The 16570-nt window shown below is 39.8% G+C and overlaps 1 protein-coding gene across 1 annotated transcript in view; it reads right to left on the bottom strand.

Moving 5' to 3' along the window:
- Positions 1-16570, bottom strand: part of SLC24A2 (solute carrier family 24 member 2) — a 656915-nt gene that overhangs the window by 185124 nt on the left and 455221 nt on the right. Inside the window, exon 6 of the mRNA XM_053702654.1 lies at positions 5812-5862. Within this exon, the coding sequence (XP_053558629.1) occupies positions 5812-5862 (51 nt within the window). The remainder of the gene's footprint in view (positions 1-5811; positions 5863-16570) is intronic.

Genomic DNA, 16570 nt, shown 5'->3' on the forward strand with positions numbered 1-16570 from the left:
AGCGCGAACAACATCCAAATTGTGCAACAAACGTTCCTTCTTTGAAACTGGTTTTGGACACAGAGAAGGTACGATAATCTCCTGGTTAATGTTTTTGTTAGAAACAACTTTTGGAAGAAAACCAGGTTTAGTACGTAAAACCACCTTATCTGCATGGAACACCAGATAAGGAGGAGAACACTGCAGAGCAGATAATTCTGAGACTCTTCTAGCAGAAGAAATTGCAACTAAAAACAAAACTTTCCAAGATAATAACTTAATATCAACGGAATGTAAGGGTTCAAACGGAACCCCCTGAAGAACTGAAAGAACTAAATTGAGACTCCAAGGAGGAGTCAAAGGTTTGTAAACAGGCTTGATTCTAACCAGAGCCTGAACAAAGGCTTGAACATCTGGCACAGCTGCCAGCTTTTTGTGAAGTAACACCGACAAGGCAGAAATCTGTCCCTTCAGGGAACTTGCAGATAATCCTTTTTCCAATCCTTCTTGAAGGAAGGATAGAATCCTAGGAATCTTAACCTTGTCCCAAGGGAATCCTTTAGATTCACACCAACAGATATATTTTTTCCAAATTTTGTGGTAAATCTTTCTAGTTACAGGCTTTCTGGCCTGAACAAGAGTATCGATAACAGAATCTGAGAATCCTCGCTTCGATAAAATCAAGCGTTCAATCTCCAAGCAGTCAGCTGGAGTGAAACCAGATTCGGATGTTCGAACGGACCCTGAACAAGAAGGTCTCGTCTCAAAGGTAGCTTCCAAGGTGGAGCCGATGACATATTCACCAGATCTGCATACCAAGTCCTGCGTGGCCACGCAGGAGCTATCAAGATCACCGACGCCCTCTCCTGATTGATCCTGGCTACCAGCCTGGGGATGAGAGGAAATGGCGGGAACACATAAGCTAGTTTGAAGGTCCAAGGTGCTACTAGTGCATCCACTAGAGCCGCCTTGGGATCCCTGGATCTGGCCCCGTAGCAAGGAACTTTGAAGTTCTGACGAGAGGCCATCAGATCCATGTCTGGAATGCCCCACAGGTGAGTGACTTGGGCAAAGATTTCCGGATGGAGTTCCCACTCCCCCGGATGCAATGTCTGACGACTCAGAAAATCCGCTTCCCAATTTTCCACTCCTGGGATGTGGATAGCAGACAGGTGGCAGGAGTGAGACTCCGCCCATAGAATGATTTTGGTCACTTCTTCCATCGCTAGGGAACTCCTTGTTCCCCCCTGATGGTTGATGTACGCAACAGTTGTCATGTTGTCTGATTGAAACCGTATGAACTTGGTCCTCGCTAGCTGAGGCCAGGCCTTGAGAGTATTGAATATCGCTCTCAGTTCCAGAATATTTATCGGTAGAAGAGATTCTTCCCGAGACCAAAGACCCTGAGCTTTCAGGGGTCCCCAGACCGCGCCCCAGCCCATCAGACTGGCGTCGGTCGTGACAATGACCCACTCTGGTCTGCGGAATGTCATCCCTTGTGACAGGTTGTCCAGGGACAGCCACCAACGGAGTGAGTCTCTGGTCCTCTGATTTACTTGTATCTTCGGAGACAAGTCTGTATAGTCCCCATTCCACTGACTGAGCATGCACAGTTGTAATGGTCTTAGATGAATGCGCGCAAAAGGAACTATGTCCATTGCCGCTACCATCAACCCGATCACTTCCATGCACTGAGCTATGGAAGGAAGAGGAACGGAATGAAGTATCCGACAAGAGTCTAGAAGTTTTGTTTTTCTGACCTCTGTCAGAAAAATCCTCATTTCTAAGGAGTCTATAATTGTTCCCAAGAAGGGAACCCTTGTTGACGGGGATAGAGAACTCTTTTCCACGTTCACTTTCCATCCGTGAGATCTGAGAAAGGCCAGGACGATGTCCGTGTGAGCCTTTGCTTGAGGAAGGGACGACGCTTGAATCAGAATGTCGTCCAAGTAAGGTACTACCGCAACGCCCCTTGGTCGTAGCACAGCTAGAAGGGACCCTAGTACCTTTGTGAAAATCCTTGGAGCAGTGGCTAATCCGAAAGGAAGCGCCACAAACTGGTAATGTTTGTCCAGGAATGCGAACCTTAGGAACCGATGATGTTCCTTGTGGATAGGAATATGTAGATACGCATCCTTTAAATCCACCGTGGTCATGAATTGACCTTCCTGGATGGAAGGAAGAATAGTTCGAATGGTTTCCATCTTGAACGATGGAACCTTGAGAAACTTGTTTAAGATCTTGAGATCTAAGATTGGTCTGAACGTTCCCTCTTTTTTGGGAACTATGAACAGATTGGAGTAGAACCCCATCCCTTGTTCTCTTAATGGAACTGGATGAATCACTCCCATTTTTAACAGGTCTTCTACACAATGTAAGAACGCCTGTCTTTTTATGTGGTCTGAAGACAACTGAGACCTGTGGAACCTCCCCCTTGGGGGAAGTCCCTTGAATTCCAGAAGATAACCTTGGGAGACTATTTCTAGCGCCCAAGGATCCAGAACATCTCTTGCCCAAGCCTGAGCGAAGAGAGAGAGTCTGCCCCCCACCAGATCCGGTCCCGGATCGGGGGCCAACATTTCATGCTGTCTTGGTAGCAGTGGCAGGTTTCTTGGCCTGCTTTCCCTTGTTCCAGCCTTGCATTGGTCTCCAAGCTGGCTTGGCTTGAGAAGTATTACCCTCTTGCTTAGAGGACGTAGCACTTTGGGCTGGTCCGTTTTTACGAAAGGGACGAAAATTAGGTCTATTTTTTGCCTTGAAAGGCCGATCCTGAGGAAGGGCGTGGCCCTTACCCCCAGTGATATCAGAGATAATCTCTTTCAAGTCAGGGCCAAACAGCGTTTTCCCCTTGAAAGGAATGTTAAGTAGCTTGTTCTTGGAAGACGCATCAGCCGACCAAGATTTCAACCAAAGCGCTCTGCGCGCCACAATAGCAAACCCAGAATTCTTAGCCGCTAACCTAGCCAATTGCAAAGTGGCGTCTAGGGTGAAAGAATTAGCCAATTTGAGAGCATTGATTCTGTCCATAATCTCCTCATAAGGAGGAGAATCACTATCGAGCGTCTTTATCAGCTCATCGAACCAGAAACATGCGGCTGTAGCGACAGGGACAATGCATGAAATTGGTTGTAGAAGGTAACCCTGCTGAACAAACATCTTTTTAAGCAAACCTTCTAATTTTTTATCCATAGGATCTTTGAAAGCACAACTATCCTCTATGGGTATAGTGGTGCGTTTGTTTAAAGTGGAAACCGCTCCCTCGACCTTGGGGACTGTCTGCCATAAGTCCTTTCTGGGGTCGACCATAGGAAACAATTTTTTAAATATGGGGGGAGGGACGAAAGGAATACCGGGCCTTTCCCATTCTTTATTAACAATGTCCGCCACCCGCTTGGGTATAGGAAAAGCTTCTGGGAGCCCCGGCACCTCTAGGAACTTGTCCATTTTACATAGTTTCTCTGGGATGACCAACTTTTCACAATCATCCAGAGTGGATAATACCTCCTTAAGCAGAATGCGGAGATGTTCCAACTTAAATTTAAATGCAATCACATCAGGTTCAGCCTGTTGAGAAATGTTCCCTGAATCAGTAATTTCTCCCTCAGACAAAACCTCCCTGGCCCCATCAGACTGGGTTAGGGGCCCTTCAGAGATATTAATATCAGCGTCGTCATGCTCTTCAGTATCTAAAACAGAGCAGCCACGCTTACGCTGACAAGGGTTCATTTTGGCTAAAATGTTTTTGACAGAATTATCCATTACAGCCGTTAATTGTTGCATAGTAAGGAGTATTGGCGCGCTAGATGTACTAGGGGCCTCCTGAGTGGGCAAGACTCGTGTAGACGAAGGAGGGAATGATGCAGTACCATGCTTACTCCCCTCACTTGAGGAATCATCTTGGGCATCATTGTCATTATCACATAAATCACATTTATTTAAATGAATAGGAATTCTGGCTTCCCCACATTCAGAACACAGTCTATCTGGTAGTTCAGACATGTTAAACAGGCATAAACTTGATAACAAAGTACAAAAACGTTTTAAAATAAAACCGTTACTGTCACTTTAAATTTTAAACTGAACACACTTTATTACTGCAATTGCGAAAAAACATGAAGGAATTGTTCAAAATTCACCAAATTTTCACCACAGTGTCTTAAAGCCTTAAAAGTATTGCACACCAAATTTGGAAGCTTTAACCCTTAAAATAACGGAACCGGAGCCGTTTTAAACTTTAACCCCTTTACAGTCCCTGGTATCTGCTTTGCTGAGACCCAACCAAGCCCAAAGGGGAATACGATACCAAATGACGCCTTCAGAAAGTCTTTTCTAAGTATCAGAGCTCCTCTCACATGCGACTGCATGCCATGCCTCTCAAAAACAAGTGCGCCACACCGGCGCGAAAATGAGGCTCTGCTTAAGCTTTGGGAAAGCCCCTAAGGAATAAGGTGTCTAATACAGTGCCTGCCGATATTATTATATCAAAAATACCCAGATAAAATGATTCCTCAAGGCTAAATATGTGTTAATAATGAATCGATTTAGCCCAGAAACAGTCTACAGTCTTAATAAGCCCTTGTGAAGCCCTTATTTATGATCGTAATAAACATGGCTTACCGGATCCCATAGGGAAAATGACAGCTTCCAGCATTACATCGTCTTGTTAGAATGTGTCATACCTCAAGCAGCAAGAGACTGCACACTGTTCCCCCAACTGAAGTTAATTGCTCTCAACAGTCCTGTGTGGAACAGCCATGGATTTTAGTTACGGTTGCTAAAATCATTTTCCTCATACAAACAGAAATCTTCATCTCTTTTCTGTTTCTGAGTAAATAGTACATACCAGCACTATTTCAAAATAACAAACTCTTGATTGAATAATAAAAACTACAGTTAAACACTAAAAAACTCTAAGCCATCTCCGTGGAGATGTTGCCTGTACAACGGCAAAGAGAATGACTGGGGTAGGCGGAGCCTAGGAGGGATCATGTGACCAGCTTTGCTGGGCTCTTTGCCATTTCCTGTTGGGGAAGAGAATATCCCACAAGTAAGGATGACGCCGTGGACCGGACACACCTATGTTGGAGAAAAAAGTATTGTATTTAGTTCTTGTGCTGCCCTAGGCACTGTAAAATTTGATTCACCTGAAACCCCCACCTCAACATTTTTATTCATATATTTCTCACAACTGGAGGCCAGGGAAGCGTGAAAGGGTCATATGCCAACACTAGACAGTCAGATATCATTCTTTTGTAAAAAAAAACATTAATACATTAAATACAAGGAAAGCATAGGAATGGGAATCCTATACACTACCCCTCAAAATCCCTAAATCCTGCTGCCCTAGGCATAGGTCTAGTTTGTTTAGATTGAAATACACCCACAAAGACAAAGATAATAAATCAAACTGACTAGTTGCAAAAATAAAAGATTGTTATAGTCATTTATTTGTAGCTTTCATACTGGTATGACTTAAAATTCTTTATAACTATTAAATCTTACATAATCTCAGTGGTAGCTTCCTTGCATACCTGGTAAACCGCTAATAAACAATTCTATCCTCCACAAATAACTTTACTGGCATGAAATAAAGAAATAATTCTACTAAACTGCATTTTTTCCTAATACATTTTATATAAGTACGTCATGGACAGAATCCCACTTATATAGGACATAAAAATGGACACAATTGCAAGGTGAATGACAACAAATCATCAGCTGCAGGTGAGTCATGCAGGTAATGAAAAGAAAAAACAACGCTACAGAACAGCAAAAGAAAATGCCCGATACAAACAAACAAAATGCTGAGCATTTCCAAACATAAATTCTTACCTTCTTCAGTCATAGAGTCATAATATTTTAGTTTTCCATATGATCCAAGCTCTACAACATTATAGCAAAAAAACACAAACAGTAAGGTCCAGAAATATTACAGTTATAGGAAGAATATAGTCAAAATACAGGTTGTACAATATACTATGTAATATTATATGCTTACAGTTCTTATTAAAACAGCTGTGATTGGATAGAATTAATTCTGAATATCATTTAGAGCAGTTTGGATGCACAAATGGTCCTCACAAAAGTGTTAAAGTCCAACTATATGTGTGTGAGGAAGAGTGAAAAAGGTAACAAGACATGAAGATGGGGTAAATGTAGTAGAGCTGATGTTGTTTGGTGTAAAATCCTATAAATGTATGTTTTGGAGGTTATAAGCTCCAGAGGGCAAGACGGAAGCCTTTTGCTAAACATTTGAAAGCCATAGACAACCCCTCGTCTGATAGTTGTTCGGCTCAGATACAGAATGATAAATACTTGTTTCTTGATGCCAAATTGGAATATACTGAATTAAAGGGACACAGTACTCCAATATTGTCTGTCACTCGTATGAAAGAGCAGCTGTTTAATATGCAGTTTATATATATATATATATATATATATACCCCTATACTGTGTATATATATATATATATATATATATATATATTATTTATTTATTTTAAAGAAAAAATTAATGTTTTTTAATTTAAACTGAAATTGTTTTCTTCTTACTTACCCTTATTGGCTGATAGGTACTTCCTGTTAATTTTTATTGGTTGTTAGACACTTCCGGCTAATGCTCATTAAAGGGACATTTTTTCTTTCATGATTTAGAAAGAGAATGCAATTTTAAACATCTTTCTAATTTACTTATATTATCTAATTTGTTTTATTCTCTTGATATTCTTTGCTGAAAAGCATATCTAGATATGCTCAGTAGCTGCTGATTGGTTGCTGCAAATAGAAGCCTCGTGTGATTGGCTCACTATGGCCTAGATTTAGAGTTCGGCGGTAAAAGGGCTGTTAACGCTCCGCGGGTTTTTTTCTGGCCGCACCATAAATTTAACTCTGGTATCGAGAGTTCAAACAAATGCTGCGTTAGGCTCCAAAAAAGGAGCGTAGAGCATTTATACCGCAAATGCAACTCTCGATACCAGAGTTGCTTACGGACGCGGCCGGCATCAAAAACGTGCTCGTGCACGATTCTCCCATAGGAAACAATGGGGCTGTTTGAGCTGAAAAAAAACCTAACACCTGCAAAAAAGCAGCGTTCAGCTCCTAACGCAGCCCCATTGTTTCCTATGGGGAAACACCTCCTAAGTCTGCACCTAACACCCTAACATGTACCCCGAGTCTAAACACCCCTAACCTTACACTTATTAACTCCTAATCTGCCGCCCCCGCTATCGCTGACCCCTGCATTACACTTTTAACCCCTAATCTGCCGCTCCGTAAACCGCCGCCACCTACGTTATCCCTATGTACCCCTAATCTGCTGCCCTAACATCGCCGACCCCTATGTTATATTTATTAACCCCTAATCTGCCCCCCACATCGTCGCCGACACCTGCCTACACTTATTAACCCCTAATCTGCCGAGCGGACCGCACCGCTACTATAATAAAGTTATTAACCCCTAATCCGCCTCACTAACCCTATCATAAATAGTATTAACCCCTAATCTGCCCTCCCTAACATCGCCGACACCTACCTTCAATTATTAACCCCTAATCTGCCGACCGGAGCTCACCGCTATTCTAATAAATGGATTAACCCCTAAAGCTAAGTCTAACCCTAACACTAACACCCCCCTAAGTTAAATATAATTTTTATCTAACAAAATAAATTAACTCTTATTAAATAAATGATTCCTATTTAAAGCTAAATACTTACCTGTAAAATAAATCCTAATATAGCTACAATATAAATTATAATTATATTATAGCTATTTTAGGATTAATATTTATTTTACAGGCAACTTTGTAATTATTTTAACCAGGTACAATAGCTATTAAATAGTTAAGAACTATTTAATAGTTACCTAGTTAAAATAATAACAAATTTACCTGTAAAATAAATCATAACCTAAGATATAATTAAACCTAACACTACCCTATCAATAAAATAATTAAATAAACTACCTACAATTACCTACAATTAACCTAACACTACACTATCAATAAATTAATTAAACACAATTGCTACAAATAAATAAAATTAAATAAACTATCTAAAGTACAAAAAATAAAAAAGAACTAAGTTACAGAAAATAATAAAATATTTACAAACATAATAAAAATATTACAACAATTTTAAACTAATTACACCTACTCTAAGCCCCCTAATAAAATAACAAAGCCCCCCAAAATAAAAAATTCCCTACCCTATTCTAAAATACAAATATTACAAGCTCTTTTACCTTACCAGCCCTGAACAGGGCCCTTTGCGGGGCATGCCCCAAGAATTTCAGCTCTTTTGCCTGTAAAAAAAAACATACAATACCCCCCCCCAACATTACAACCCACCACCCACATACCCCTAATCTAACCCAAACCCCCCTTAAATAAACCTAACACTACCCCCCTGATGATCTTCCTACCTTGTCTTCACCATGCCAGGTTCACCGATCCGTCCTGGCTCCAAGATCTTCATCCAACCCAAGCGTGGGCTAGACATCCACTGAAGAAGTCCAGAAGAGGGTCCAAAGTCTTCCTCCTATCCGGCAAGAAGAGGACATCCGGACCGGCAAACATCTTCTCCAAGCGGCATCTTCTATCTTCTTCCATCCGATGACGACCGGCTCCATCTTGAAGACCTCCAGCGCGGATCCATCCTCTTCTTCCGACGACTAGACGACGAATGACGGTTCCTTTAAGGGACGTCATCCAAGATGGCGTCCCTCGAATTCCGATTGGCTGATAGGATTCTATCAGCCAATCGGAATTAAGGTAGGAATTTTCTGATTGGCTGATGGAATCAGCCAATCAGAATATAGTTCAATCCGATTGGCTGATCCAATCAGCCAATCAGATTGAGCTCGCATTCTATTGGCTGATCGGAACAGCCAATAGAATGCGAGCTCAATCTGATTGGCTGATTGGATCAGCCAATCGGATTGAACTATATTCTGATTGGCTGATTCCATCAGCCAATCAGAAAATTCCTACCTTAATTCCGATTGGCTGATAGAATCCTATCAGCCAATCGGAATTCGAGGGACGCCATCTTGGATGACGTCCCTTAAAGGAACCGTCATTCGTCGTCTAGTCGTCGGAAGAAGAGGATGGATCCGCGCTGGAGGTCTTCAAGATGGAGCCGGTCGTCATCGGATGGAAGAAGATAGAAGATGCCGCTTGGAGAAGATGTTTGCCGGTCCGGATGTCCTCTTCTTGCCGGATAGGAGGAAGACTTTGGACCCTCTTCTGGACTTCTTCAGTGGATGTCTAGCCCACGCTTGGGTTGGATGAAGATCTTGGAGCCAGGACGGATCGGTGAACCTGGCATGGTGAAGACAAGGTAGGAAGATCATCAGGGGGGTAGTGTTAGGTTTATTTAAGGGGGGTTTGGGTTAGATTAGGGGTATGTGGGTGGTGGGTTGTAATGTTGGGGGGGGGTATTGTATGTTTTTTTTTACAGGCAAAAGAGCTGAAATTCTTGGGGCATGCCCCGCAAAGGGCCCTGTTCAGGGCTGGTAAGGTAAAAGAGCTTGTAATATTTGTATTTTAGAATAGGGTAGGGAATTTTTTATTTTGGGGGGCTTTGTTATTTTATTAGGGGGCTTAGAGTAGGTGTAATTAGTTTAAAATTGTTGTAATATTTTTATTATGTTTGTAAATATTTTATTATTTTCTGTAACTTAGTTCTTTTTTATTTTTTGTACTTTAGATAGTTTATTTAATTTTATTTATTTGTAGCAATTGTGTTTAATTAATTTATTGATAGTGTAGTGTTAGGTTAATTGTAGGTAATTGTAGGTAGTTTATTTAATTATTTTATTGATAGGGTAGTGTTAGGTTTAATTATATCTTAGGTTATGATTTATTTTACAGGTAAATTTGTTATTATTTTAACTAGGTAACTATTAAATAGTTCTTAACTATTTAATAGCTATTGTACCTGGTTAAAATAATTACAAAGTTGCCTGTAAAATAAATATTAATCCTAAAATAGCTATAATATAATTATAATTTATATTGTAGCTATATTAGGATTTATTTTACAGGTAAGTATTTAGCTTTAAATAGGAATCATTTATTTAATAAGAGTTAATTTATTTCGTTAGATAAAAATTATATTTAACTTAGGGGGGTGTTAGTGTTAGGGTTAGACTTAGCTTTAGGGTTTAATCCATTTATTAGAATAGCGGTGAGCTCCGGTCGGCAGATTAGGGGTTAATAAGTGTAGGTAGGTGTCGGCGACGTTGTGGGGGGCAGATTAGGGGTTAATAAATATAACATAGGGGTCGGCGATGTTAGGGGTAGCAGATTAGGGGTACATAGGGATAACGTAGGTGGCGGCGATTTGCGGTCGGAAGATTAGGGGTTAATTATTTTAAGTAGCTTGCGGCGACGTTGTGGGGGGCAAGTTAGGGGTTAATAGATATAATACAGGGGTCGGCGGTGTTAGGGGCAGCAGATTAGGGGTACATAAGTATAACGTAGGTGGCGGTCGGCAGATTAGGGGTTAAAAATTTTAATCGAGTGGCGGCGATGTGGGGGGAGCTCGGTTTAGGGGTACATAGGTAGTTTATGGGTGTTAGTGTACTTTAGGGTACAGTAGTTAAGAGCTTTATAAACCGGCGTTAGCCAGAAAGCTCTTAACTCCTGCTATTTTCAGGCGGCTGGAATCTTGTCGTTAGAGCTCTAACGCTCACTGCAGAAACGACTCTAAATACCGGCGTTAGGAAGATCCCATTGAAAAGATAGGCTACGCAAATGGCGTAGGGGGATCTGCGGTATGGAAAAGTCGCGGCTGTAAAGTGAGCGTTAGACCCTTTAATCACTGACTCCAAATACCAGCGGGCGCCCAAAACCAGCGTTAGGAGCCTCTAACGCTGGTTTTGACGGCTACCGCCGAACTCTAAATCTAGGCCTTAGTGTATTGCTTTTTCTTCAACAAAGGATATCTAAAAAATGAAGCAAAATAAATAATAGAAGTAAATTGTAATGTTGTTTAAATTTCTATTCTCCATCTGAATCATGAAAGAAAGATTTTGGCTGTAGTGGCCCTTTAAGTATTAATGGTAAAGACATATAAGCCAATTAGTAGGTGGTGCACAACTGATATTGGTATTTTAGTTTAAATTTAAAAAACTTTCCCTTAAAGGGATAGTATAGTCAAAATTAAACTTCTATAATTCAGATAGCGCATGCAATTTTAAGCAGCTTTCTAATTTACTCCTATTATCAATTTTTCTTTGTTCTCTTGATATCTTTATTTTAAAAAGCTGGAACGTAAGTTAGAAGCTGGCCCATTTTTGGTTCAGCACCTGGGAAGCACTTGCTAGTTGGTGTCTAAATGTAGCCATCCAATCAGCAAGTGCTAGCCAGGTGCTGAACCAAAAATGGTCTGGCTCCTAAGCTAACTTTCCAGCTTATTTAAATAAAGATACAAAGAGAACAAAGAGAAATTGATAATAGGAGTAAATTAGAAAGTTTCTTAAAAGTGCATGCTCTATCTGAATCATGAAAGTTTTTTTTTTACTAGACTATCCCTTTAATATTTTTTTCCGGCCAAAAAAAGTAAACATATTTGAGTATTTCTCTTCCATATGGAAGTACAATGTCCCTTTAGTCTGATGATTTAAATGTATACATAAGGTTGCATTAGTCAATCTTATTTATTTTTAATTTAAAAGAGGGCTTTTTTAAATGTAATCCAATTAAAAAAATATCTAATGTTCCTGTACTGAACAAAACAAAAATACTGCTTACACCAGCAGAAATGCGGGAGTTGTCTTTTTCAACCAATAAGCTATCTGTTGTTTCCACAAGCACCTACTGCACAAAAATTAAACAGCTTTAACATATAACTTCCAAAGCAATTATGCTGCACACCTATAATAATACTACTGATATACAGAGATTATACATAATCATAATGTACATTATTTTTTATTTTTTTGCATAAGTATTTCATATGTCAAATCTTGTATTGTGAGACCTAACAAAATATACTGTATGTAAATAATGTAACTCAAACCAAACTTTGTGGATTTGTATTAAAGGTTCATAATAAACTACTCGACCATACATAGAATTAAATTAGATGTTATTTTTAATACATTCACTTTTTTTAATTTTTTATTAGTATTTTGGATTGACTTACTTCTACTACGACTAGCTTTTGCAAACGCTCCAGAAATACGCCTTTTTTCTTCTTTTACCAAGTCCAGTCAGCTTTGTCTTGCTGATCAGACACGGGAGCCGTGCATGCAACAGCAAACTGACAATGGAACGCGATGAACACCAACTGACACGCTAGCAGAATAACTGTTTGCCCGTAGCGACGTTTGCACCATCTCTGCTAGCGTGTCAGTTTAAGAAATCAGCTATAGCCAGTTGCTTTTTGTTCTCATGAATAAAAATACAATTTTAACATATAACTTTTGACCCCTCATGTAAAGTTTATTTTTATAGTTTATGCCATCAGAATGCATAATAATATTTTTGCCTAGAAAACTATTACATGTAAAAATAATAATAATAATAATAAAAATATACGGTATATATATTAGTCCTAAAACCCCTGTGCACCGGACATTTTCTGCAGTGTAGCGGTTCCACCCGCCCGCACTCCCGCCCGGTCATGCCCCCACCACGCCCCAACACCCACGGTCATGTCCCCGCAACGCCCGGTCACACCCTGTCACACTCGCTCCACCCGTGCATGCCCCCCGCAAAACCTGCTTCCGCCCACCCTCTCTGCTGTCTGATCCTCAGTTACGGTGTCAACGGCCAGGTATGTTTGTCCTCCCACAGTCTCTACTGCGCATGACAGCTTCGGACAAACATGCCTGGCCTTTTATTATATAGGAGATATATATATATATATGTATACATAAATGTATTTTATGATGAGAGATAAATATGTAAGACCACTATTGAACAGTATGTTATAGTGGAACAATATAAAACTAGAGCAATTATAGTCTTAGTTTTAAATATTTGATTTAATAGATTTGCTCATATAAATAATACCAATAGCATAGTTTTCAAATTGATGTCTGCAATAATCCAAGACCAAGTAAATGAAGAACAAGAGAATAAACCCTGAAACTATAATCCCAGAATAGCATGATCAAAATCAAAAGTATATCCGTGAATGGAGATGCAAATGCAAAAAATTAAAAGACGCTTGCAAGCTCAAAAACAAAAGATGCTTTAAAAGTTTTAGGTCCGTGAAGCTCCTTTTATGCAGAGCATTATCAGCTCTCAGGACGCTTCAAAGGTTGCTATAGCAACCATTGCTGATTGGCTCACTCATGAACGAGCACAGAGGGGCCGAATCATCTTTTGATTGACATCGCTGCAGCCTGCGCTTCATATTATATAGTGAGAGCAGCTGCTTGAATGCTGGAATATGCAGGCTCTGACCTACATGTCAGTTGTAAGACTCACAGTATAAATAACTGGATATGGAATCAGCAGAGGAATCGATAAATATTTGTAATAACAATCGGCTAGATTACGAGTTTTGCGGTATGAGTGGTGCGGTGCTAACTTGCACGTTATTGTCACCGCTCACTTCCCTACAGTGGTGGTATTACAGGTTTTCATAAACCCGGTGTTATCAGGCAAGAAGTGAGCATAGAGAAAAATTGTGCTGCACTCCAATACCAGCGCTGCTTAAGGCAGCGGTGAGCTGGTTTTACGTGCTCGTGCACGATTTCCCCATAGACATCAATGGGGAGAGCCGGCTGAAAAAAAGCCTAACACCTGCAAAAAAGCAGCATAAAGCTCCGTAACGCAGCCCCATTGATTCCTATGGGGAAACAAAAGTTATGTTTACACCTAACACCCTAACATGAACCCCGAGTCTAAACACCCCTAATCTTACACTTATTAACCCCTAATCTGCCGCCCCCGACATCGCCGACACCTACATTATATTTATTAACCCCTAATCTCCCGCTCCGAACATCGCTGCCACTATAATAAACATATTAACCCCTAAACCGCCGCACTTCCGCCTCGCAAACACTAGTTAAATATTATTAAGCCCTAATCTGCCGCCCCTAACATCGCCGCCACCTACCTACATGTATAAACCCCTAATCTGCGGCCCCCAACGTCGCCGCCACAATACTAAATTTATTAACACCTAAACCTAAGTCTAACCCTAACCCTAACACCCCCTAACTTAAATATAATTAAAATAAATCTAAATAAAAATTCCTATCATTACCTAAATAATTCCTATTTAAAACTAAATACTTACCTATAAAATAAACCCTAAGCTAGCTACAATATAATAGTTACATTGTAGCTAGCTTAGAGTTTATTTTTATTTTACAGGCAAGTTTGTATTTATTTTAACTAGGTAGAATAGTTACTAAATAGTTATTAACTATTTACTAACTACCTAGCTAAAATAAATACAAATTTACCTGTAAAATAAAACCTAACCTGAGTTACACTAACACCTAACCTTACACTACAATTAAATATATTACCTAAATTAAATACAATTACCTAAATTACAAAAAAAGCAAACACTAAATTACACAAAATAAAAAAAGAAATGATAAGATATTTAAACTAATTACACCTAATCTAATAACCCTATCAAAATAAAAAAGCCCCCCCAAAATAAAAAACCCCTAGCCTACAATAAACTACCAATAGCCCTTAAAAAGGCCTTTTGCGGGGCATTGCCACAAAGAAATCAGTTCTTTTACCTGTAAAAAAAATACAAACACCCCCCAACAGTAAAACCCACCACCCACACAACCAACCCCCCAAATAAAATCCTAACTAAAAAAACCTAAGCTCCCCATTGCCCTGAAAAGGGCATTTGGATGGGCATTGCCCTTAAAAGGGCATTTAGCTCTTTTTATATTGCCCATCTAAAACTATTATTAAAAAAAAGAAGGTGCCACCATAGTGCACAATCAATAAGGTAAGTCAAGGCCAGCGCACAAAATATGTGGTGTACTTACATGGTTCAAGGCACTTGAGAAGTGCTACAACAGCCTCCTGGGCTCTTAAAGTCACCCAGACAACTTCTCCCGTGTACTCCAAAACACTCGGTGCTTCAACCAGCTGTCACACACAGGATTCCAAGAAGCTGTAAAACTGCAGTTATCCATAGCAACAATAAAGACTTTTCCCAGTATCAAATTTAGTCACTACATGTAGTGTTAATGTGATTAAATTGTGCTAGTTCCAATATAATTGGAAAATATATTTAAAAAATGCTTGTGGAAAGTCCGATACAATAAAAAGACTTTAATCTTCAAATATAAAAACACAACGTTTCACGATCTACATTGACCGTTTCATCAGGTGTAATTACACAATTTAATCACATTAACACTACATGTAGTGACTACATTTGATACTGGGAAAAGTCTTTATTGTTGCTGTGGATAACTGCAGTTTTACAGCTTCTTGGAATCCTGTGTGTGACAGCTGGTTGAAGCACCAAGTGTTTTGGAGTACACGGGAGAAGTTGTCTGGGTGACTTTAAGAGCCCAGGAGGCTGTTGTAGTACTTCTCAAGTGCCTTGAACCTTGTAAGTACACATATTTTGTGCGCTGGCCTTGACTTACCTTATTGATTGTGCACTATGGTGGCACCTTCTTTTTTTTTAATAACATTTCACAGAATTTGAAGAAGCAGCTTGCCGCAACATTCTGTATCTCTGGAGACCGGTGGTACATCCTCTTTAGAGATTTTGGGGAGAGATCATATACAAACTTTGGATAAGGGTTTTGAACTATCACCACAATTGAACTTTACACTTTTATAAGTCACAAATCTGTATTACTATAATTTCTTCTATTCACCATCAATTATTATTAATATTTCACAGTTTGTATATTTGTCTTATTAATTTAAGATTCACTTACAGTCGATACACATTTTATATGGAGTACAGATGTGAGTGACTATACACTTATGAGTGGATTCATTGTATTTGTATTATTATTGCACACTATCACTTGGAATTTGAGGATATCATATTATCTAATTAATAATTATTATTTTTTTATTAGAATATAGGCGCATCCAACATTTAAAATTTTTTCTAATCTAAAACTAAAATCCACCCAATAAACCATTAAAAAAACCTAACACTAACCCCCGAAGATCCACTGTTTTGAAGACCGAACATCTATCCTCAACGAAGCCGGGAGAAGTCCTCAGCGAAGCGGCAAGAAGTCCTCAACAAAGCCAGGAGAAGTCTTCATCCAAGCCAGCAGAAGTGGTCCTCCAGATGGGCAGAAGTCTTCATCCAGACGGCATCTTATATCATTCCGGCGCGGAGCGGGTCCATCTTCAAGACATCCGGCGTGGAGCATCCTCTTCGAATGAAGTCTTCTTCCCGAATGAATGTTCCTTCAAGTGACGTCATCCAATAGGATTTTTTCACCTTTAATTCCGATTGGCTGATAGAATTCTATCAGCCAATCAGAATTCAAGGGACGCCATCTTGGATGACATCATTTAAAGTAACCTTCATTCGTCGTTAGCCGTGGAAAGAAGAGGATGCTCCGCGCCGGATGTCTTGAAGATGGAGCCGCCCCGCATCGGAAGGATGAAGATAGA

Source organism: Bombina bombina, chromosome 2 (assembly GCF_027579735.1).
Source record: "Bombina bombina isolate aBomBom1 chromosome 2, aBomBom1.pri, whole genome shotgun sequence".
Lineage (NCBI taxonomy): Eukaryota > Metazoa > Chordata > Amphibia > Anura > Bombinatoridae > Bombina > Bombina bombina.